The sequence below is a fragment of the Narcine bancroftii genome, chromosome 1, assembly GCF_036971445.1.
Source record: "Narcine bancroftii isolate sNarBan1 chromosome 1, sNarBan1.hap1, whole genome shotgun sequence".
NCBI classification, from domain to species: domain Eukaryota; kingdom Metazoa; phylum Chordata; class Chondrichthyes; order Torpediniformes; family Narcinidae; genus Narcine; species Narcine bancroftii.
Window position 1 is genome coordinate 269,937,834 of NC_091469.1, and position 25,000 is coordinate 269,962,833.

Here is a 25,000-nt window from a genome sequence, read left to right on the forward strand (position 1 = left end):
ATAATATGAATGTTTGCACTTTGATACTTCCACAAAACACTGACTTGTTCATGACAATAAATTCTGATTCTGATTCTACTTCATAATGCAGTAGCCAGCCAACCGATAAGACTTTTATTGAAGCATCAATCACAAATTCATTCTATGGAGGACGAATAGAATTACAGTACATTTCTGTTAAACAAAACCTCATTTCATGGGATAACTTTATCACTATTATCTATCCCAGATGTGCGGTGATTCTGTTGTGCCCCCACCCCACGTGCCTATAATGTTTTACTGTATCCTCCCTGTCTGTTGATGGATGATTATACTATCAGTCCTCCCAAGTACCTGAAACTAGTTTTTCGGGTGGTTTGGTAGCTAACCAAGAAGTTAGTACGATTGATCTTCCGTTTCTGGGCCAATGACAGTTGCCAGAAACAATTGAGAAAAGGGGAAGATTGACAAGATACATGGCAAAACTCAACAGATGAAGCAATTTTATGGTCATATAGTACCAACAAAGCTGTGATAGACAATGTCTTGAAGAATGTAGATTATAAATTTCTGCCGAGAGTCTTTACTGCTCCATTGAAGGAGAAGGTTAGATGTTTTTCACCCAAAATCTAAATTACCTGCTTCTTTCTGATTTATTCCTACTATAGCCTGAGGAAAAAATTTGGTGATGCCAAGTAAATCTTGGGAGTCTTTTCTAATATGCAGACATCAAAGCCTGATCCAAACCTGTCCATCTTAGATTGGCAGCAATCTTTGGATAGAACTCCTGAGGGGGCTGACTTTCACCTAACAGAACCATTTATTGCCCCCTTTCCATTACCAGCACTGAAGTCATCTCACTTGGTACACTCAGAAACTAAACGGGTCAATCTCCCTGATCTCACTGAACAGTGAGTTGGCTTGTTTTTTGGGGGTTGTTTTATTGACAAAACAAGATGTTCCATCGGTCTGTGTAAGGAAAAACTTCACAGGGTAAGCAGGTTAAGGTGTGCCACCCTCCTACTTAAATATGACAGGAACTCTTCCAAAACTGAAGACGAGGATATACACATTTCAAAAGTATTGAGTTTTACATTTTGATTCAAAAGCAGTTAGTTTTGCTGGGAACAACATTTTTTTTTAGTTTTAAATGAACTTAAGGCAACTTAGCCCCAATTCACAGCTGTCATCAGACTTCAGAATAAAGCCTCACATATCTGCTCATACTTCATGTCTTATGATCAATCAATGGTACTTCCCTGTTGAGATATGGGGGAGATGGTATTGGTCACTTCATCAAGTGACTTCATAAACAGGCAGTTCCACTGGCTGTTGGTGTTCTTAAAATCATAAATATCTTCAAAAATGTTGGGCTAGGTTTTATTTTTTCCAGGTTACAATAAGGCATTCCTCAAGAGGGTGCCTCACACTCTCTGTTCACAATCTTGCCAGACTTACCTTTCTTCATTTTAAGTAAAAAGCAAGATCTGTTTATACTCACTTATGGATCCTTATGAGCAAATGTCCACAAGAAAAAGTAACTGAAGGTCTCTTTTTACACTGGACAATATTTTTTTTCAAAGGTTTGTTTCCTGAAAAATTATTGGCAATTATAATAGACAACTTCAAACTGAACACAAAGCTAATTTCAGATTTTCTGTATTACATAGGAAGTGGGAGGAACATTAACTGTTATAGAATTTAGCATGTTTAATTGCATTATGAAGCCAACACGTTGCGTTAGTTCAACTGACCTAAAAAGGCTCTGCTGCTGATTTTCATTTGTACTCCGCATCTGATGCCTCTCTTGTCAGTGTCCAACAGTCAGCCAGCATTGATGGATTCCACTTGTCCATGGTCTCAATGTCCTGGTGAAACCTTCCATCATGTTCGCCACTGACTGTACCAAGATCATCAGGGAAGTGCAAATGCAGAAAATGAAAATTTTCAATGACATGTTGCAGTTCATGGTTTGAAGTAGACTTAAAATATGACAGAAAATCACAAAAATGGGTTATTTATATAAAACAAATACCTGGTAGGAAAATTTTAAGGTGATTTTTTTGTGATCAGCAACCCCAAATCTATAAAATACACCCAAAAGTGTTCAGGAAAAAAAAATCCGTTGTTCAGAATTGTAAGCAGTTCCAATACCTTGTAATATATCTGATCTATCTGTGGCAAATGAATATCAAGAATGCTGTAACACATCATTCCAATTACTCTCCACAAAAAACCCTTCCAAATATATTTTAGTCAAAAACATTGAAAAATACATAAATATTGTACCATTTAGTTACGCACAGAGGGAAATTCCTTCTGTTACTCTTCAGACAGGCACCATGGGGAAGATGGATTAGTTCCCTGTGGAAGGACTGATCGTTCATCAGAGAAACCCACACAAGCAGCTGAGGTGATATTTGATTAGTTTCTCCTTCAGCTCACTGTTAACAGCCGGGGGGGGTGGGGGGGGGGGGTGGGGAGCTGCCTTTTTCTCATTAATCCTGATCTGCAGGCTGCTAGTAAACATAGAGCCATCACGTGCAGGTCTCAGAAAACAAGGTATGTCTGTGTTTCTCTTCGCTGCATGAGCCTTACCGCTCAAATTCATGGCAGTCAGTTTGTTTTCATTATCGGGCCTGAGCAGCAGCAAGCCCACCCGAGTGCAGGCACAGGGTAAAGTTCAGGGAACATTATCCAAATATTCTCAACAACATTTAAACAAGAATGTCACAGGTTTATATCATGCCTCATTCAGGGTAAATACAGCAAAATAATTTCTCCGATAAACAAGTTACTTATGGTGAAAGTGCAATGAAGAGTTTGAGAAATTCCACTTCTATGTCTTTATTCCCCAGTTGCATAGTTATAGAGGCCAAATCGCTGAGGTAGAGGTTCTTGGTTAGTAAGGGTGTTGAAGGTTATAGAGAGAAGACAGGAAAATAGGGTTGAAAAGAAATATACATCAGCCATGATTCAAGTGGCAGAGCAGAATTGAAGGGTCGAATCTGATGATCTTGATGCTGAGTGGAATAGTGACTGGCCCAAAAGATCTGTTTATGGTCCACAAGATTCTCTTCCCACCATTCTCCATCAAATGTTTGTCTCACTTCCACTCGTTTCCCTCCACCATTGGTCAAGAGATAGTAATACTTCATTAATGAGTTGATTTCTTTATTATAATCAACAATATACTCATTTCATCTAACTTATTCATTACTGCATAGATGACCCAGACCTGATTATCATTTTACAGGCTTGAGTCAGGAAAAGATGGGAGAATAATCTGGCACTAAAATCTCCAAAGTCAGCAAATTCCATCAAATTTGTCATATGGGTTAAAGAATCTGAACAAAGAAAGTATGTGGTGGTTCAGATACTTAACTGTTTTCACTTATTCTCACAGTCCTTAGGAAATATTTTTGAATCAACATTAGGTCTACTTTCTGCGTGAGTTTTGTCAAGCAACGTTACATTTCTTCAATGTGCTTTTATTTTAAATCCTTACATTGCACTTCATATTGAACATTAACCTGGCTGGAAATGGTTAAGTACTGCTATTTCATTTTGCTCTATAAATGTAATTTGATCTCAAAGTAATGTTCATTCCAAGCAAAAAGCTTGGATGCTATTGAGGGATCATTCATGCATAACATAGAACACAGAACATAGAAAGTGCAGTTCAGCTCTTATGGCCCATGTTGACCATGTTCAATTACACTCAAGCTTTCTTCAATAATTGAACTGGTGGATAAATAAAATGTTGCTGCCAATGATTTTTCTCTCCTTTCCTGAATGCTTGTACTCTGGCTTAGCATGGCTTCCTGAATCCTAGATGGATGTGTGTAGTTTATTCAATTGCATGTGTTTGTTTGGGACAAATTCAAACAGCTCTTGAAATATCATATCTATGTTCTGTCATATGTATGATAGAATAGAAAGATCCTCATTTTCTTTGATACAAAGTTAATCTCTTCCATAGCTCTTGGGGTCAGGTGACTTTACACAAATCACGTGCATATATGTAACAATATTGGCACGCCAATGGAAAATGAGGCAAAATATCAGACCTAATGATCACATGGGAAAAGCAGGTGGTAGCGGGTGAAATCTTTAGTGGCCCTCTTTATGAGAGACACCAATTTTTCTTTTGGAATGTTGCAGCTCTGCTTTCAGACCCAACTCACAGAATGGATATCTCAATAATGGGTAGTTTTAGTTAATACAGAATAATGAAGCATCTGGATGCATTATTTTCCTTTTGATTCTATTTGTCTGGAGTGGGCACAACTACTGCTTGCTCCCTTCATGGTAGAAACCATCTCACAATGATCTTTGAATGGTTATAAGTCAAATCAGTGCAACTTTTCAAACATTGGTATAATTATAGTAAATTAGCTGTCTTTGGGCCAATATCTAGTTCCTGAGGTTTGGTGCCAAAAACTGAATGCAATATTCCAGATGGAGCCTGACCAAGGCTTCAGACAAATGAAGCACTTCCTCACTATTAAATTCCAACCCATTTGGGTGGATAAAGATCAAGACCCCATTGATATTTCGGGTACTTCTTGTACTTGTCAATAAGCATTTTGTGATATTTTTCATCTCACAGATCAATGAATCTTTGGTTTGCATTTACCTCCGTGTCACTTGCCTTTCTCAAAGCCAAAAGGATTGAATCCTCTTCCCACCACCCCCCCCCCCCCCCCCCTCCACCCCACTTCTCCATATTCATTGCTCTAACACTGTAGAAGAAGATTTAAAAAAATAGAAGCAGGAGCAGTTTACTCAGCCTGTCCCAGCATTCAACATGGCCATGGCTGATCTGCTTTCTGAGCTTCTAAAAATGTATCAACTTCCTCTTTACTTGCTCAAAAGTCCTCCACAACCCTTGGGGGTGGTGGATTTCTCAGATTCATTGCCCTCTGCCAGATGAGATTGAGCTGTAAAAGCCTTTATCTTCCCATATCCCTTTATTACTTCATGCTCCAATGAAATAATGTGTCCAAGCACCCTGTTACCTGTACCAGGGTTTGCATCAATAGTGCAGTAATGATTCTGTTGAAAGGAATGAGAACACACACTGTGGATTTTGAGCTTCTGCTGCAAAGAAATGGACACAACTGAGGTTTTCTGGTGTCTCCTGACTCCATTAAAGGTCTGCAGTCCAAATAATCTGCTGTTTGTGTATTAGACTTACTATTTCACTCTCCACAAACAATTGGGATTTCCTGCACTTTGCAGAATTATGCAGTATAAAAGGGCAAGGTCAGTCTTCATCAATGGGTGCATTTAAAACAGCAATTCATAGGTTCTTAATTAGCCAGGGAATCAACGGTTATGGGGAGAAGATGCACTTGTGATGAACCATGGGCCATCTCACCAAACACATGTGATGAATCACCACTTCAATAAGATTGGCTCATGCAAATTGGGTGTGGTTTGGTGTAAAATGTAAATGAGCAGGTAGGAGAAGAAGACTGTGCAAGTGGTCACTTGGATTTCCTGGAAATCCTATAAATTTGACATGGAAGGACAGCCATTTCCACATGATTTCCTCCCCCTTCCCATAGCCCCATTATTTTCCCTTTAATGGCATTTCTCTTTTAAAGACTGCACACTGAATTTATGCCTACCACCCTGAAGACATGGTACAGTACTCTTTAATATTGCATTGAAATGATTATATGCTTAAATATCAGTGGTCCTTGAAAACACAGCCTCCTTTCTTAAGTGCTGTGATTTTAAATTGCCATTTAGAATAAGTGGGGCTCTGATTTTTTTTGTTGAATGAGAAACTGCTATCCAAAATTTAAGTTAAAAAAAATGAGTCTAAGATTATATTCACATTTTCTGTCCAGGACTAAATAGTGGTCATCTGCATCTTAAGGCACAAGGATATTGGAAGAAATGAATAATTTCAGCTGTCAGGTATTTTGCCATTGACACACTTTTCTACAACTGAAATTAAGTTAACATCTTTCAAATATAAATTTCAGCAAAACTAGGCTTGAAGAAAAATGAACAAATGTTACATTTATTCTAATACCATTTCATGGAAACAAACTATTAGTTTGAAACACCTGGAGTAAAACATTTGTAATATTTCAAAAAAAGACTTAAACCCAAGGCATATAACAATGAATAATAAAGTTAATATTACAATTAAAGCAACATTTTCACTGTGAAGCAAAAGCAGTATAATTGAAGTCAAACTGCAACAAACAGGCCCCTTGAGAATAGGATGAGGGGCGGGGGGTTGGAACCCTCCATGTATATACTGGACTACAAGTGAAATGAAAGCACACAATGAACTGGACTTACACTCTGTAGCCCACAAAGACATTTTACGAGCAACATCCGACAATTTGACAAGGATCATTTGTTTCAATTGAGACAAATAACTGCTACCCAGGGTTCAATGGAAATAAAAATTTTACAAACACACGCACTGCTGTACTAGGCATCCTTTGTAGGACTGATGGGTGATCAGTTTATAAGTGTAAGATGGCAGGGATTATTAGCACGGCGTTGATGGTCTTTGCTGGACATTTGGAAAAATTAATCATAAACAGAACTTTATCATCAGAATGTTACCAATGGCCCAAGGTTAAAGCATTCATTCAAGAATGAAACAGAGTACACAATTCAAACCAGTTAACTCCCAGCCTATTACTCTCAAGGGAATGACCTAGTGAGGTTAAAGGTTATTAGGAATCCACATTGCCTTCCAAGGAAAGTGGCAAAACTGGGAGGATTGCAGTAAGAATTCATCCAGCCATGACGAGCATCTGTGTCAGAAACATGGTTGCACATATTTCTTTACTTTGGTTATTACTCCTGAAAACATAAATCTCTTGATTTTGACCCTAATTTTATTAGAAATATTAAATAAAGAAATTACTCCTATTTACAGAAGTCATATTTGTGTCATGGAATGCCTATTCTATAAATGTATTTTAATTTTTTTCCACTGAAAAAAAATTAGACTACAATCTAAATGGACTCAGATGGTTAATCGCATTAACAAAATTTTTGTGTTAAATTTCATTGTGAGTCACTGCTTATGCTCCCACTAAGGGAAGATGCTGGGGTTCAGATAAGTATGTGACCTCTGGCAATTTCTTGCCATGTGCTACTGAAAGGAACACAGAAAAAAAGCAGATTGAACAATCGACTTAGTTTTTAAAAAAATATTTTCTGTTGATGTTTGTGAACTTTGAGTCACTTCAGATTTGTGAATGACACTTATAATTTAAAATGCCTTGAGTCTAACTACAGTGACTGTGTTGGGGGTTACAGATCCCACTGCAGCCCAGCACTGACCCTGGGTGATTTATGGGGCAGTAAACATGAGACAGATAAAAATTTCTGGTGCAACTCTGCCACTTTCCTATACCAGACACTTGGACAGTATGACCTCATTAACTCAATTACAAAAGAAATAAAAATGCAGGACGAGGTCAGTCCATCCTTTGTTCCAGCTCCATGATTCAATAATGCACTAACTCTATATCTCGTGAATCCTTTAATGTTACTGAAGAGAGGACATCACCTGACTTTCCTATCCTGGTAATTGCCACATGTTCTTGGATTTTCCTGTAAAAGAGGTGATAATTACACAAACATCCACATCAGGATTAATTTCTTCAGGTGTGGCTTGGGTCATATCTGCTTGATCTACACACCTCACCTCATCCCTACCCTACTTTACAATTGCATTTTCTCACCCTATTTCATATGATGTGCGTACATGACACATTCTTTTCATGCTTTCCTCGTGGCTTAACACATTGAACAATTTAACACTTGTTTAACATGTTCATTATATGTTCTTAAAGTGAGAAGGGGTTGGTCTCCTCCAACTGGTCTTCTGACCAGGTAAGGATCAAATTAACTGGTGGGAAACTGGGATTTTCAAAATGAATACACTTTTAAGAAATCTGATAAATAGACTTTATTGTATTTATGTGCTATCTTTAAGCTGAAAGACAAGGTACTATATCAAATTTAAAATTCTTTTGAAGAGACAATTGGAATCTATTAGAAGAGTTTTCAGGTAGGTTCCTTTCTAATTAAAGACTCGGGCTCGTCACTTTAGTGTTTTTAAGCTGTTAGGGTCTATTAAAGAAGCATTCTCATCTCATTAGACACTTTTAGTCCTGGCATATATCTACTGAAATGTGTAGTCTGAGGCTGCCACAGGGGTTTGGAGAGAGTTGTTCTGGTAAAAGTCTCCTTTCATTGAGGAGTTTTAGATCAGCTCAGTTCCTGTTAAAGGGATAGTCTCAAGGGGATTAGTGAATTTTTAGACAGACTCAGATCCTACAAAGAGGACATGATCATCCAGGGAAGTATTTAGAAAACATTGAGTTCCAGAGTAAAAGATGGGAACATTTAGGAAATTTTCAGTGAGGTCAAGTCACTAACAACTATGAAGCCCTCATTTTTGAAAGAAATATTCTTCAATGTCCACTTTAAGAAATAGAAAGAGGTTACATTGTAGCAGCCATCATTAGTTCAAGGTGTCTGAAAGTACTTTACTAAGTACTAAGATAATTAAATACTTTAAAAGGTAGTAAATTATGGAAGAGTGACTCCTGATTTTTGCACATGATCCCATGAACAAAGTTGAGATCAATTAACCTAGCAAGTTATCTGTTGCAATAATATTAATCTAGAGCAGCCATTTTCCACCTCTTTTTTGCGATGCCCCTCACCCCCAGGACTCTGAAGCAGTCAAGTTTGGTTTCTTCTGTGCTTCTCTCCTACTGATCACATAAAAAAAACATAAAAATATTTATGTTACACAAGGTGAAAAGAAAACATTACTTAAATGTGCTGTGACCCCCAGTGGGACAGTAGAGCACCTGATGAGAATGGCTCAGCTAGAGGGATTCAACATTGAAAGAATTCCCCTTCCCATCTGAAAGATCCCAACTCCCATTTTGTTGTATTAACTTAGTATGGCACTAAAATGGATTCAGATGACAACAATTGATCTGAATAAGGTGTGGCTGTCAGAATTCCACAAGGAGCCCCAATGAAGTCCCAGTCCTGAGATTCTCTTTCAAAGAGATTTTAAAAGTGAGACATGCCAGTTTCCAAAGTTAAAGGTACATTTCTCCAAATAAAGTACAACAAAAACAAACTACCTACTCATTTTGTAAAACATTAGTATGGGGAAAGTACCTGTTCTATTTGTCTACATGATGAAAGTAACTTTATGGATAAACTTTGAGATGTCCAGGCAGACATCATAATGTGCTGTGTATAACCCACTGATCATTGGAGGGATCAGATGTGGAGTGGATGAGCAAATTTAAATTCCTGGGAGTCACTATCTCAGAGGACCTTTCCTAGAACCAACATACTAATGACATTGTGAAGAAAGCAGATGAGCACCTCTACTTTCTCAGAAATTGGCGGAGGTATGATGTCAAGGATCCACACCACCCAGGACATGCTCTGTTCTCGCTACTGGCATCAGGAAAGAGGTATAGGTCCCACAAGACTTGTACCACCAGGTTCTGGAACAGTTGCTACCCCTCCATCATCAGACTCCTAAACAACAGACTCAATCAGAGACTCATTTAAGGACTCCTACTTTTCACATTATTTATTACCGAATATTTAATTTTTGTGTACTGTACAGTTTGTTTACATCTCTCTCTTTTGCATACATGCCTTTTTCTTGAGTGCAGTTTACAGTCACCAATATGCAGTAATTCTGCCTGGTTTGCAGGAAAATGAATCTCAGGGTTGGATGTGATGCTATGTATGTTCACTAACAATAAATTTGCACTTTTTACTTTAAATTTCCTCCTTTGCATTAGCATCAATATGCTCTGACCAGTGGAAGGGAAAATCTGCCAGCATGTCACATGGCTACATATGATTCTGCTACCCTGCCATCATCTAATACCCCCTGTCTAGATTCACTCCTGGGGAAGGGTTTCTGAAACTCTGAGTGACACAAAAGAATATCAGAAATAGAAGCAGTCTCTGGAATTTGCTCCACCATTTAATGAAATCGCAGCTGATATAATACACAGCAGGACACTGAAGGAAGAGAAGAGGGTAGGAAAAACTGACTGTTCAGTGAGAGTATAAACTGTATTCTCATGGCCTCACATAATAAATTTTCTGTTTCTGGTCATCTCAGTATTTCATACATACAAAGACTCTCTATTAATCTTTAGGTGCCTTCAAAGAAAGAAACAGCTGGTTATATTGTGCTTTATAAAGATTCTCAAAGGGTTTTGGAACCAGTGATTTACATTGAACTGACTTGTTGAAGGCAGTAAATATGGCAGTTTTTATGTACATAACACAATCTCACAAACAACTGAGAGGCGAATAAAAAAAGGAATGAAGGGATATGGGGAAAAGGTAGGTTGGTGGAGTTGAGTCAATGATCTTATTAAATGGTGGAGCAGGCTCGATGGGCCAGTTGGCCGACTCCTGCTCCTATGTTCTTATGTTAGAACAATTTTGATTTATATTTGTTGACTGAATGAAAGAAAAGATTACTGATTAATTACTTTTTTTTTAAATGCCTCTAAAATGTTATCATGCAATTCAATTCCAGAACGTAAATGTTTAGATGTGTTTTATAGAAGCAAACTGATTATGGATGATTAATTATTTGTTGCACTCTTCAGTCATGGAAAATATATTGCCATCCTTAACAAAGGAATCTTTATTTTCATCTTAGGATTATGTGTGTGATTGATGACTGCAATAATCAATTTAAAAGGCAGAAAATAATGTACTTGTGCTTATGTTGCAAGTTTCTCAACATAAAATCTTTGAAAAGCACATCATTGTCACTTCTGCCTTCTCATTTCTGTCCATCAGAGTCCTGGATCTTCCATACAAGATCCCAAACCTTCAGCAGCAGGGAGAACAAGAACTAATGTCCTTACTGATATTATTGTCAAGTTAAGCCTTCAAAACATATTGCAGATAGTCGCAGTGGCACTGATGCTTTATTGACCTGTTATGAGGAAACTCCTTTGATCTTTTCTGCTGAAGTTCTGGATGCCTTTCTGACGCCATTTACTTAGTAGAACTATGACAACTGAACTTTATATTTACTCTTTGATATGGGAGGAAATAGGGGAGACAAATGCCAGCTATTCACATGTCCAAATGATCTAATTATTTTGGAATAAGAGATAAATAATGACTGACACTCCCCTAGACCTCTTTATAAACTACCACCTGATTCTTTACATCAAGATGAGAAGGCAAATCTTTAAATATTTAAAGTCTCCTCTAAAAGATGTCAGAAGACAATGTCGCATTCTCTCCAAATGACCCTGTAGCACAGTTCCCTGGCGGCCTTTTCAGTGCATGAAGATGTAAACAGTCCATTATCTCTAAAATGTGGTGAATGGGGACTTAAAATTCCTTTGAAAACTAGCATGAATGGCATTCATCCACTGGTTGGAGATATTTCCCAATTAGATCTAAGCTCAAATGTTAATTGGACAAAACCTGGTGTGCATTCACCTGACTATTTGATATGTTGGTTGCCTGATAAGCTAGTTTTTTTCAAGGTAAAGGTGAAATGTTATATTTGCCTTTGGGTGCTCATGAGAGAGACTTAGTTGAGTAAAATCATATCTAAAGGACAATTGTACAACTAAGCCTGAACTGCTGTACCACAGTTGTGTGTTACTGGTGAGTAGAGTAGCATATTTTAATTATTACCCAACAATACAAGATTTAGGAGATGTTGAATATTCAGAAAAGAGATCAAACTAAGTAAAAACACAATGCTGGAGAAACTCAGCAGGTCAAACTTTATATAGTAAAGATAAAGGTACATAACCTACGTTTCGGGCTTGAGCCCTTCCAACACTGTTTTTACTGCAATCACAGTGTCTGCAGACTTTCATGTTTTACTCCAAACTAAGCAAAACTTTGGAGAAATGATATTGGAGCTCTGACAAAGGTTATCAGAATTTCTCATGTAAATTTTGGCTGATAAAAATGTTGCTCAAGGAACAAAAGTAGCTGATAAAAAGAACTGTCTGGCACAAAAAAAAAGACCCGACATGGCAAAGAAAGGGTGCCGCTGTTCAAGTTCTGTCTGAGACCATGGAAAGTGGAGGTGATACAGAATGAAGTGGTATTTCGGGCGATTTTCATATCGGCAACTCCATGGGAGCAGAATTACAGATAGAAGAGAGAGAGAGAGAGAGAGAGAGAGATGAGAAAGATGTGAGCATGTATCTGACCTATCGGGCACACAGTAAAAGGGTTCATGGAGTGCTTTAATTACTTAGCTGTCTGGATCTGGTGAATGAGGATATTGTGGATATGCACCTCCCTTACTATGTGGTAGACCTTTTCCTCTTGTTCTTTTGTATGAACTGTAATTCTGTCCTGATAGTTCACCACAGTAGTGCAGACTCAGTGCTATAAATGAATCTACCATCTTTTAATGAAATTGAAACAGTGTTGAGGGCCACTCTAAAGCTGTTTGCGAAAAATGCATACAGATTGAGATCCTCATTTGTGAGATTTAGAGGGAGTGTTGTTGGTATTCCCTGGGTTTAACTGCACCGAAGGTGACTTTGCTTTGACTGGATCTTTTGGATTGAATATAGGAGGACAACCCATTCTATTCTGTTCAAATCATGAAGAAATCAAAGTAACCTACTGGAGATCTTGCCAGCAAGTTGACAAGGTCCTGCATGGCATGGTGGCCCTGAAGGAAAAGGCACATGGGGTCTAAGGTGAGCTAATTTTTTGGATCCAAAATGAATCTGGTGATTGCAGGATGCTTTTCTGATTGGCAGTGGTGTACCACAGTGATCAGTGCTGGCACCCTGCTGTTTGTAAAATATATATATCAATGACTTGGATGTGAGTGGAAGAGGCTTGATTTGTAGATAGCGAGGTTGGCTACAACATAGTAGAGATTGGTTGGAACAGTTGGTGGAGCGTTGATGTACTACCAATCAACCACAATCAGATGGAGAATCATGATTGATAGGCTTTAATCACCTTAAAGTGTCAGCACAGCTTGCGTGTTGCTGGCCGGGTTCCAAGGCAGGTACTGAGGGAGCGGCTTGGGCGTAACAGCTTTTATGGGGATATCTAGGAGAGAGGAGCCATAAATCTAGGGGGGTCAGGCCAGCCCATACAGTACATCTGTATTCATAGTGGTAGCACCACAATTGCCAGATAGAATTTAATCTCAAGTGTAAGGTGATGCATTCTTTGAAATCAAATAGGGGAAGGGCATACACAACAAATTTGAGGGTACTAAGCAATGTTGATGAAAGGAGAGATCCCGGGTTTTATGTCCACGGTTCCTGAATATGTCAACAGGTAGAGAGAGTGGTGAATCAAGTATATAACATGTTTTCCTTGATAAAATATCAAAGTTGGAATGTTGCCTTGCATCTTTATAAATCACTACCTTTGGCAAATTGTATGAAGTCTGCTTGTGCAGAGCAAATTCTCCAGGAAGTTGTCTGGACTGGAAGATTCTAGTTAAAGGGGAGAGACTGGAGAGGCTGGGCCTGTTTTTCCTGGAATGAGGTAGTCTGTGGATTGACCTGATGGATCTGTATAAAATTTGAAATGGCACAGGGAGGATAGATGGTAACACCAAGGTATCGACAACAGGAGCAGAGGTTAAAGGTGAGAATCAAGTTTTTTAAAGGGTATTTGAGGGGATTTTTTAAAATATGGTTGATATCTGGAACTCACTGCCAGGGGAGGGGGTGGAGCCAGATACAATTAATGTATAAGTCAAATATTTAAATTGGCAAGGTAGAGAGTAACATGGACGAGATGTAAGCAAATGGAATTAATGTAGATGACAAGAAGTTCTGTACAGGTGTGCCAGGCTGAAGGGCTCGTTTCTGTGCTCACGTCTATGCAGCAAAAACAGCTGGGAACAGATGTGAAACAGACTTCTCACCACCAACAGAATGGATGGACGTGATGGAACATTAAACAGATAAAGGGAGGCAGAGGTTTATATTTGCATTCCCATCCTTATCAATGGGACAATACCTAGGTACTCAAGGAAAGGTTGATGCATTTGCCACCATGTGCAGCCTGAAGAGATGGCCCACCTCCATTTCCTCCTAAGATCCCCACCATCACTGAGGTCAATCTCACTGAAGACCTCTTCTCCAGAACTCACTGCAATCCGTGCCAAACAGTTTCTCTACAATTACAACTCTGACTTCTGCCCATCAAAATGTGGAAAATTGCCAAGTATTCCCTTTTGACAAAAGAGCACTACAGCAAAGCACAGGCCCTTCATCCTTAATGCTGTGCTGACCTATATATTCCTAACAAAAAAAAGCCCTTCCTATCTTTTATCTTTCTTTCATTCATGTGCCTTTAAGTCTCTTAAATCAGATTCATATTTCAAATTTCAGATTTATTGTCAGAATAGATACATGACATCACATACAACCCTGAGATTCTTTTTTTCTGCAGGATTACCACTTATTGGTAGTACAAAATAACTATGCACAGAGTATACATGTAAACAAGTAAAGAATTGTAAACAGATAATGAATGTAAACAAACTGACTGTGAAATACAGAGAGAATAAAAATTCAAAAAAGAACACAAGTAAGATTTCATACCAGCTTGCAGCCTTTGATGCCCCCAAGTTAACAATTTCCAGATGGTGCACAAAATCAGTGAACCGGTGCGGACTCGAAAGGCCAACATGGCCTGTTTCCGCTCCGTAAATTGTTATATGGTTATATGGTTAAGAGTGCTTAAATGTGTCCCTGATTGAGTTTGTCCTTGATGGTGGAGGGGTAGCAGCTTTTTCCGAAATTGGTGGCGTGATCTTGAGGCACCTATACTTCTTTCCTAATGGCAGCAGTGAGAGCAGAGTGTGCATTTGGTGGTGTGGATCTTTGATAATTGCTGCTGCTCTCCGACGCCAGTGTTTCCTGTCGAGGTTCTCAATAGTGGGAAGTGGTTTGCCTGTCATGTCCTGGCCACTACCTTTTTGAGGACTTTATGCTCAGGGGTATTGGTGTTCCCATACCAGACAATGATGCAGCCGGTCAGCACACTTTCCACCACACTTCCGTAGAAATTTGCCATGGTTTCTGATATCATACCAAACCTTAGTTAACTCCTGGGAAAGTAGAGGCACTGGCGTGCTTTCTACTTGATGCCAGGGTCCAGGAAAGATCCCCTGAGATAGTGACTCCCAAGTACTTAAATTTGCTCACCCTCTCCCCCCCCACCTCCCCCCTCTCTGAGCCCCCAATGATCGCTGGATTGTATACCTCTGGCTTTCCCTTCCTGAAGTAATTGTGACATTGTGTGCAAGTCTGGTGATATTGCACCATTCAGCCAATTTTTCAGTCTCCCTGCTGTATACTAACACTTTTCTTTATGCAACTCTCTTCCGTGGTATCATCGTCAAATGTATAGATGGTGTTATTGTCATACTGAGCCACACCGTTGTAATTATAAAGTGAGTCAAGCAGGGGGCTACGAATGCAGCCCTGTGATGCTCCTGTACTGATGGAGATTGTGGAGAAGATGTACTTACCAATCCTCAATGATTGTGGTCTGGAGGTGAGGAAATCCATAATCCAATTGCACAGCGGAGTGTTGAGTTCCAGGTCTTGGAGTTTGCTGATCACTTTTGAGGAGATGATGGTGTTAAATGCCAAACTGTAGTAGATAAAGAGTGTCCTGATGAATGCATCTTTACTGCCCAGGTGTTCCAGGTATTATGCCCCTAATGTTTCAGCCTCCACCATCACTCCTGGTAAGGCATACCAGGCACCCACAACTCTCCATATAAAAAAACTACCACTGATCTCTTCCCTAAACTTACCTCCCTTCACTTTGTAGAAATGTCCTCTGGTGTTTGCTACTCCTGCCCTTGGAAAAAGGCACTGGCTGTCTACCTTATCTATGCCTCTCATAATCTTGTTTTTCTCATTTCTATTTCCTAAATAGAAATTGGAAAGACATTTTTAAGTTGCAGAGAGAAAGGGGAATGGTGGACAGAGAGGACATGGTTGGTGTAGTGTCTAGCACAACACCTTTATGGCTCCAACAATCGGGACAGGGGTTTGAATCCTGTGCTGTCTGTAAAGAGCTTGTATGTTCTCCTTATGTTTGCATGGGTTTTCCCTGGGGGGGGGGGGGGGGGTCTTGTTCCCTTCCAATATTCAAAACGTACTGGGGGGGGGGTCTTGTTCCCTTCCAATATTCAAAACGTACTGGGGGGGGGGGTGAAGGTTAATTGAGTGTAAATTGGACAGCACAGACTTGTGGGCTGAAATGGCCTGTTACCATGCTGTATGTTTGAGAGATATCTATCATATTGGTGTAGGCTGAAAAATGATGGTACCTGGATCTCATTCTCCCCTCCCCCAAGATGAACGCCACAAATACTCTGAGTGAAATGATTCCTGGATTATTATCAAGAGAGAATCAGCTCAAAATAAATTACATTTTAAATAGAAACGAATGAACCTTTTTTCCCCCCCTTAAATCATGGAAGCATACAGAAGAGGCCACAGCCCATGATGTCTGTGTTAATTTTTTTTGAAAGACTATCCAGTTTGACCCACTCCCCTGCACTTTCACAGCAGCCCTCTTGAGTGTTTTTTTAAAATCTAATCGCCTTTTCAAAGATACTATTGTATTTCTTTTCAGTACCTTTGCAGGTAACATTCCAGTTCATCACAAATGACTGCACAAAACTTTTTTTTTCATGATGCCCCTCCTGCATTTGACAGAATACGGTCAGATCTAAAAGAAACATTCAGAAAGCCAGTGTCAGAAGGTTAATTTCGGAGGAGTGAAATCAGACCCAGTTTCCTTTGTCCCAATATTAGGTGGAATGTGGTATTGCCCGAGTTTTTCTCTCTCTCCCTTTCCTTCAGGAAGGTCACATGGCCTCTGGAGTGTGTGGATTTGGGTGAAGGGAGGGAGGGAAGCGATGTTAGCAGTGCTGAATGAGAAACACATGCAGTATGAGCGAGTGTGGAGTCACTGAGCCGCTCTGACTGCGGGACTGCACAGAGAGCTGAAGGGATTAACACTGCAGTTTGCACGAGAAAATCCAAGGAGAAAACATCACCCAACAATAGGAACCCTGCAATTTTTCTTTGAAAGGAAGGGTATCCGTTGAACTTTTAAGCCAACAGCCACGGTACAAGAGGAGACACATCTACTTTAATCAAGAAACAAGGGGAAGAATTCTTCTTTTGTTTTGTGGTTCCATGATTTACAGTGAAGGACATGACCAGTGCAGTCTTCAGGAGTGGATCTAGCAAGGAGGGTTTAAAAAACCTCTTACGGTAAGTGAACATACGCTTGCAAGATTTATTGCTTTCTTCCCTGGTTAGAATTGTGAATGGAGCATTTGAGATGCATGTTATACACTCAGTGAATTGGGAGTTAATTATTTGCTCAGTTTTGTGTCCTGCGGCTTACTTTACCAGACTGGATTGTATCTAGATAGGCTTTCAGTGGATTGTAAAAATTCGCCGCATTTTAACGAGTGCTGGTCAAGCAAACCTGCGCTATCTAGTGTGGAGTTTGCTTTGCATGAAAATAAAAGGGGCTTGTTCAAAGTTCCAGGGATTTATTTCTGCTTTTTCCTGTTGCTCAAGCGCTATAACCCGGGGTCGCGTCGATCCTGCCTTTCTTTCAACGGTGGAACGTTTATTGCGATTGTTGGATCTTTAGCACTTCGGCTTCAAACAGTTTTAGAAGATCCGAACTTAAGGCCCACAATTAATTTAAACTCGTTAAAATTAAGTTAGCACTTTAAAGCGCTTGATAGAACTTGTGATGATCTCGTTTGATATTTGATGGACCTTCATTAAGCCAATACTCTGGATGGAAATGTGTCTGAAAAAGCACTCCACTGTGTTTTTTTATCTCCCCCCCCCCCCCATTTATAAATCTTGTTGGCTGTAATCCTCGGTCCACTTTTCTCTCTTTTCACTTCCCTGTTCCACTTTCCCCCCATTTTCTTGCTCTCTTCTCGGATCTTCTACTTCCCTGTCTCTCCTCCTTGCTTATCAACTTATAATTTAGGCTTTGATTTGTTGATGTTGATCAATTAATCTAATAGATTTCATATGATGTGTGGGTTATTGTCAGTTTGAAGATACCAACTGACAACTGGTTTGTCATTTGTGCCTTGATGGATCGCAATGAATCCACATCATTAAAAAAAACACCAGACCATCTGTTTTCTTATTCATTTAGATCATACCAATGTACAACTCAACTACTTAAAACCTTTCTTTGCATTTTACTTTAATATCTTTTGGTAAATTAGTTTTCAATCTAAGTAACCTTTTTCTAACAGTGGAGCAGAGATACAGGCCTTTCTCATGCTTATGTCAGTAGTGTTTCTTAACTTCGTTCCTGGAGGATGTGGGTCTAATTTTCAGACCGTGTTCCCAGGATTCGCCGTCCAAAAGGAGACTTCTTTCCCCCACCCCCCAGATTCCTTTAATCAAATAATTTGTCCCCCTTAATACATTACAAAGGTGATGTCCATGTACCCCATCCACCTGACAGATTTTCAGAGAATGCAAATGATTTTTAAAAAATCCTGCCTAATTTCAACCTTGGAACACAGGTTTTGAAGTAGAATAATCAGATTTAATTTTTGATCCATGGTTTTTTTTTAACAGTTGGGAGCAATAGGTAAATACTGTTGATTTCTACGTTGGTCAGGGTTGCCAATCTCACAGAGACATGTCACAATGATGTTTGTTGTCATATATTGTACATATGCACCAAGATTCTTATTTGCTGAACAGTCCAATTCATTAAAAAAACTTCAATAGTATATGTTAAAAGGAGACGATAGTACAAATTAGAGATGATAAGTATTCACAGTTATTCTATTTCAAGAAAAATTAATGAGTTTGAAATCGTGCTGATTGTCCTTTTGTTGTGTCAGACCAGTCCACGATTAATGTAACAAGGGAAGGTACATCCATCCCCGACTCTTCTTCCCCACTCAACAACCCCCCCCACCTCCTCCCGCTGGGTCTTTACCATCCCCTCCAATCTTCCCTCTGAGATACAGCACTTGGGGGGGAGGAGGCTACACCTTCATCCCCCGTCACTCACACATCAAAGAGTTCCGCACATGCCATGATGCCAAATTCTTCCGCTGTCGACCTGCCTACTACTTCCACCAGGATTCTCCACCCTGCCCCACTGAGGACTGCTTCTCTCACCTTAAGCCTCCTTCCTCCTCTTGGACACCTCACTCTGGATCTTTTTTTATTTCCAACTGTTCACGGGATATTAACCATCTAGACTTCACCACTTCCCTCATTTATTCTAATCTTATTTCCTCAGAACACACCCTCCCCATACACACTCTGCTCATCAATCCTAACCTCACCATCAAAACCCGCAAACGAGGGTGGTGCTGTTGTGGTGCGGTGCACTGACCCCTACTTTGCTGAGGCCAAGTGACAGTTCCCTTACTTACCCCTTGAACTGAACCCTATTAAGAAACATGATGAGCTTGTGAACCTCATCTTTTTTGCTGTTAACTTTCAACCCAACCTCAAATTCACTTGGGCCTCTCTGGCAATGCTCTCTTCTTTCTCAATCTATCTGTCCCTGTCTCAGGAGACAAATTCTCTGCAGATATTTTCTACAAATTGACCCTCTCTCACAGTTATCTTGACTACACCTCTTCACGCCTTATCTCTTGTGGGATTCAATTGATTTCTCTTGATTCCTCCATCTCCTTTGCATCTGCTCCCAGGATGAGGTCATCCATCCTGAAGCATCCGAGTTGTCCTCCTTCAAATAACGCGGCATTAAATCAGTCCTTACCTACATCTCCTCCATTTCCCACACATCTCCCCTGGCCTTCTCCGCCCCAAGATGCAACAAGGATAGGATTCCCCTTCTCCTCAACTACCACCCCATCAGCCTCCCATTTTCTGCCACCTACACATGATCCCACCACCAGACATGTCTTCCCCTCCCCTCTCCTCATCATAGAAACTGCTCCCTCTGGGTTTCCCTTATCCACTCATCCCTTCCCAGTAATTGCCACCTCGTTACCTACCCCCGTGCCCACAAGAAATGCTACACCAGCCCATACCATGTCCCTCACCACCATTTGGGGCCCTAAAGAGTCCTTCCAAGTGAAATAATCTTCCAAGTGAAAGAATCAAGATAACCTTGTGAATCTTCAAGGTTATCTACTGTATCCAGTGCCTCTGTTGTGGCCTCTTTTACATTGGTGGGATCGGAAGCAGACTGGAAGATTGTTTTGATAATACCTCAGCTCTGCCCAGTACAATAGCAAGGACCCTCCGATGGCTAACCACTTCATTTCCACTTCCACACTCCATTCCCACACCAACATTCCTGGCATGCACTGCCTAACCAAGGGTACCCACAAGTTGGAGGAACAACACCTCATATTCTGTCTGGGTATTCTCCAACCAGATGCATTAATACTGACCTCCAATTTTCATTAAACTTCTCCCCTGAGTGTCACACTCTCTCCCTCTCTCCCTCTCTCCCTCTCTCCCTCTCTCCCTCTCTCCCTCTCTCCCTCTCTCCCTCTCTCCCTCTCTCCCTCTCTCCCTCTCTCCCTCTCTCCCTCTCTCCCTCTCTCCCTCTCTCCCTCTCTCCCTCTCTCCCTCTCTCCCTCTCTCCCTCTCTCCCTCTCTCCCTCTCTCCCTCTCTCCCTCTCTCCCTCTCTCCCTCTCTCCCTCTCTCCCTCTCTCCCTCTCTCCCTCTCTCCCTCTCTCCCTCTCTCCCTCTCTCCCTCTCTCCCTCTCTCCCTCTCTCCCTCTCTCCCTCTCTCCCTCTCTCCCTCTCTCCCTCTCTGTCTATCTATCACTCTCTGTCTATCTATCACTCTCTGTCTCCTTTCCTCTAGCTCACTCTCTGTCTCCTTTACTCAAGGTCCCCATAGCATCTATCAGAGAGCTGCCATCTCCCCATTGTTACTTTTCTCTTCAACCACCTATGATCTATTAACCATTAGCCTTGGTTCCTCCCCATGTCCCTTCCTCTCTCCTCTTCTCTTTTCCACCCTCCCCACACCTTTTAACTTGCGCCTGCTTGTTTTGTACTCTGTATCAATACTGCATGACTTGGTGGGTTTCTCTAGCACAGGGGTGTCAAACTCAAATTCACGGAGGGCCAAAATTAAAAACTTGGACTAAGTCAAGGGCCGAACTAAATATTTATTGAAAATTTTCAACAACATCTGCATGTTTTCTCTTCTTTCAACATATGTAATGTTAAACTTTAGGATATAACTTTAGGAGGATAATGTTACAGGTCAGGAGTAGGTAGCTCAAGTTCACCCTTTGACCTAAGGGAAACATTTGGTCCCTGTGGAGATGTAGTCAGCATTCACAGGCTGTGTCCATTTTGGCCTGCATCAGGACTCAGCATTTCCTGCTCACTCCTCAGGCTCTAAGCCTCTATTCACCCTCGACCCACCATCCCTCTACCTGACCAGTCCTTTACCCAACCTCTACTCACCCCTCACTCCATTTGCTCTGCCTCTACCCACCCCATCCTATACACGCCCCTCTACTGTCTCTCCCCTCAACCTGTTCCTCCCTCTACCCGTCTCTCACCCTCTAATCACCCCTCCCCTACTCGCCCTGCCCCTCCTCTTTTACCTCTTCCCTATCCACCCCTCCTTCTACTCATCCCTCCCTCTAACTGCCCCTCGCACCACCATAACTTCCCCTGCCCATTACTCCTCACCTACACCCTCTGCCCACCCCTGCTTACCCACCCACTCAGGCCCAGCGCGCTGCCGATCAGCCTTTGCGGACAGCCACCATCTCTCTCTTCACGTGCAGGGCTGAACCAGCCGTCCCTGGGGTCTGCGCGGGTGCAAGCGCTGAAGGCCGTGGCGACCGGGAAAAGTGCACTCGCGCTGTGGAAGGGCCATCCGGTGCCAGTCGCGCGGGGCTCGTGCTGCCCGGGGGCCATGCCCATCACGCCGACTGGAAATCACAGGCGCTCGCCAATCCGCCACACCGCTCGACAGGTGGGAGAAGTGACTGGTTGTGCGGGGAGCCTTCCAACTGGCTTGCTGGCTGATGACATCGACAGATTTCTCGTGTTACAGTTTCTCGTGTTACAATGGGGAAGGATGTGCAATGAAGGGGGAGGATGGTGGGGGTGACATTACCAAAAAACAGCATCGGCTCTCGCTGCAGGGCGGGCCACCTCTAATACATTTTTGAAATGATCTTGCGGGCCAAATATAATTATATCGCGGCCAAATTTGGCCCGCGGGCCAGAGTTTGACATGTGTGCTCTAGCACTTCTGGGTATTGCTTTCAACCCAGCATCTGCAGACTCTCCTGTTTAACTAGCTTTTGGAAAGAAACTGTTCTTGAGCTGAGAGATGCTGGTCATCAGGCTTCTGTACCTTCTCTCCAAAGGTAGCAGAGGGAAGAGGCTGTGACCAGGTGGGGATCCATGATGATGTTAGTTGCCTTCCTTCCTGAGGCAGCTCCTTGCATGGATGTCTTCAATAGATAGTTGTGGCAGCAAATAATTAATCCAGTGTTACAGCAATAGGCAAAGATCTTCAGTTGGAAGTGAGACATATAGTATTGGCAAGGTAGAGCTGAAAGGAACAGAATAAGCTATGGCTTGTTTGTTTAACAATAACTCCCATGTCCTCAAATTAAAAAAAAACACTTGTCAGCAAATGATGGGCTATATTAAGGTCTGCTGTGGCTGTGAAAAATGCTTTGTAATTCAATTAAATTGACATTGTTCTCACCTTTTCATTAAGTCGGGCCTCAAGGAAAGCTGATGGTTTTAATGAAGCGATTGAGCTTGTTTTGCAGCTGAGATAGAGCCACTTTACAGGCGTGGAATAGGTTTTACTCCCCATTTAGCTCTTGTTTTCATGTGCTTATTCGTAACCCTATGCAGCAGAAGTAAGAAGTGTTTTCCAAAGTCATAACATTTCCCAAAACACACAAGCTGTTGATGTGTTTGTTTTAAGTTGTTGATGGCTTTTTTAAAATGACTCATAATGGAGAGCATTAATACGACAACAGCTTCCATCTGTTTCATTGAGTGCTTTCGATCTGACCACTACAATAGCAGGGACCCTCCAGTGGCCAACTATTTCAATTCCACACCAATGTGTCCATCCCTGGCTTCATGCACTGCCAATCCGAGGCTACCCGCAAACTGGAGGGACAACACTTTGTATTCTGTCTGAGCATCCTCCAACCAACCAGATGGCATTAACATCGACTTCTCAGGTTTTCGTTAAATCCATCCCGAGTCTCTCTGTGTGGCGGCACTAGAGAAAAAAAAAACAGTTGACAATGGTGTTTCATCGAAAAGCAAATCAGGTTTGTTGGCTTTAAAAGCTATTTCACAGCATCAAATAAATGCTAATCACATTAGTTTTAGAAACTCTTGATGCATAGACTTCATGGTGATAATTGAACAAAAGAGGCCAGTGTAATGAATGGAAAAGAAAATGTTAATTCCTGCCCTATGAAAACTGCAGGAGGGTAAACCTATAAAAGACCTGGAGTAAACAGCTCTGTACGTCTTGCCTGTGATGTTCTGCCATGCCAGACACTTAAGTCTATCAGCAGAATGAGAGACTTCCTGGAAATCCATTTCAAGACTCAGGATCAGCATCATTTCAACGAGATGTTAATAGCTTTGCATAACATTCCTTATCACAGCCATGGATTGAATGAAAAGCCCCTTGGGTGGTATTAACTGGAACCTCACTTGCTTTTAACTTGGTCTGATGTAATTCAATCTTTTTGTGCTTGTGACTCAATGTGAGATCCAAACAAATTGATTTAAATGGTTCCTGACCACCTTTTGACAATATCAGCTAACCAGTTTTGAACTGGACCAGGTGGAGCACAATGCATTTACGTTGTTATATTATCAGTTAGCTGGTCCAATCTGTGGCAGCAGTTGGGGACTTTGCATCTAAACTAGTGAGCAAAGTAACCCACTCCTCCATAATGTTCTTCTTTGGCTTGGCTTTGCGGACGAAGATTTATGGAGGGGGTAAAGGTCCACATCAGCTGTAGGCTCGATTGTGGCTGACAAGTCCGATGCGGGACAGGCCGACACGGTTGCAGCGGTTGCAGGGGAAAATTGGTTGGTTGGGGTTGGGTGTTGGGTTTTTCCTCCTTTGTCTTTTGTCAGTGAGGTGGGCTCTGCGGTCTTCTTCAAAGGAGGTTGCTGCCCGCCGAACTGTGAAAAGTATGCCATTTCTATTGGTAAGAATGGGTACAGGAGGGAAATGGGTTTGTGACAATTACCCCTGAATTGGGGGGGGGTGTGTGGAACATTGACTTTTATTCTCTAGGATCTAGGTTAAGTCTTCTTTTTCCTTTCTCTGGCTTGGCTTCGCAGATGAAGATTTATGGAGGGGTATGTCCACGTCTGCTGCAGGCTCGTTGGTGACTGACAATTCCGGTGCGGGACAGGCAGGCACGGTTGCAGCGGTTGCAAGGGAAAATTGGTTGGTTAGGGTTGGGCGTTGGGTTTTTCCTCCTTTGTCTTTTGTCAGTGAGGTTTATGGGCAACAAGGTGTATTTGGAGTCATCATGCCATTTGTAAGGGTGAGAACTTTGTAAGGTGATAAGTGAGAAATTTAGTTTTAAAATTATTTGCACTGAATTAAAGCATAGAATGACAAAGCAACGTGTGTTTCATTAATCAATGGAATTAAGTGTCAGGAGATATGTATGACTGGTATTATAAACTAGTACGTATGTAGCTCTAGCACCTAAAATGTACTTATTCTCTACATAATCTATAACAGATAATCATGTTCTTAGCCCAAATATTCTCACCAACATCAGCTGGACTCTCAAATTCCAATCTAATGAACAACTCTCACACCGATCAACTCAATATTATGAGGAGGTTCTTCAAATTTAGCTTGAAGAGAAAAGCTATCTTCTGTTTTTAATAACCCATGTTTGTGCATGTTTATTTGTAGATCTAAGTGCATATG

General features: G+C 41.1%; 1 protein-coding gene across 4 annotated transcripts in view; it reads left to right on the forward strand.

Moving 5' to 3' along the window:
• lsp1a (lymphocyte specific protein 1 a) overlaps nt 1-25,000 on the forward strand; it is a 253,384-nt gene that overhangs the window by 92,920 nt on the left and 135,464 nt on the right. Inside the window, exon 1 of one of the 4 annotated variants that reach the window (XM_069898729.1) lies at nt 16,950-17,306. The exons of 2 other annotated variants lie outside the window; for them this stretch is intronic. In XM_069898729.1, coding sequence (XP_069754830.1) covers nt 17,248-17,306 — 59 coding nt within the window. In that variant the 5' untranslated portion in view covers nt 16,950-17,247. Of the gene's footprint in view, nt 1-16,949; nt 17,307-25,000 lie in introns of those variants that run through there. One more of the 4 variants, XM_069898747.1, reaches the window with a different exon arrangement.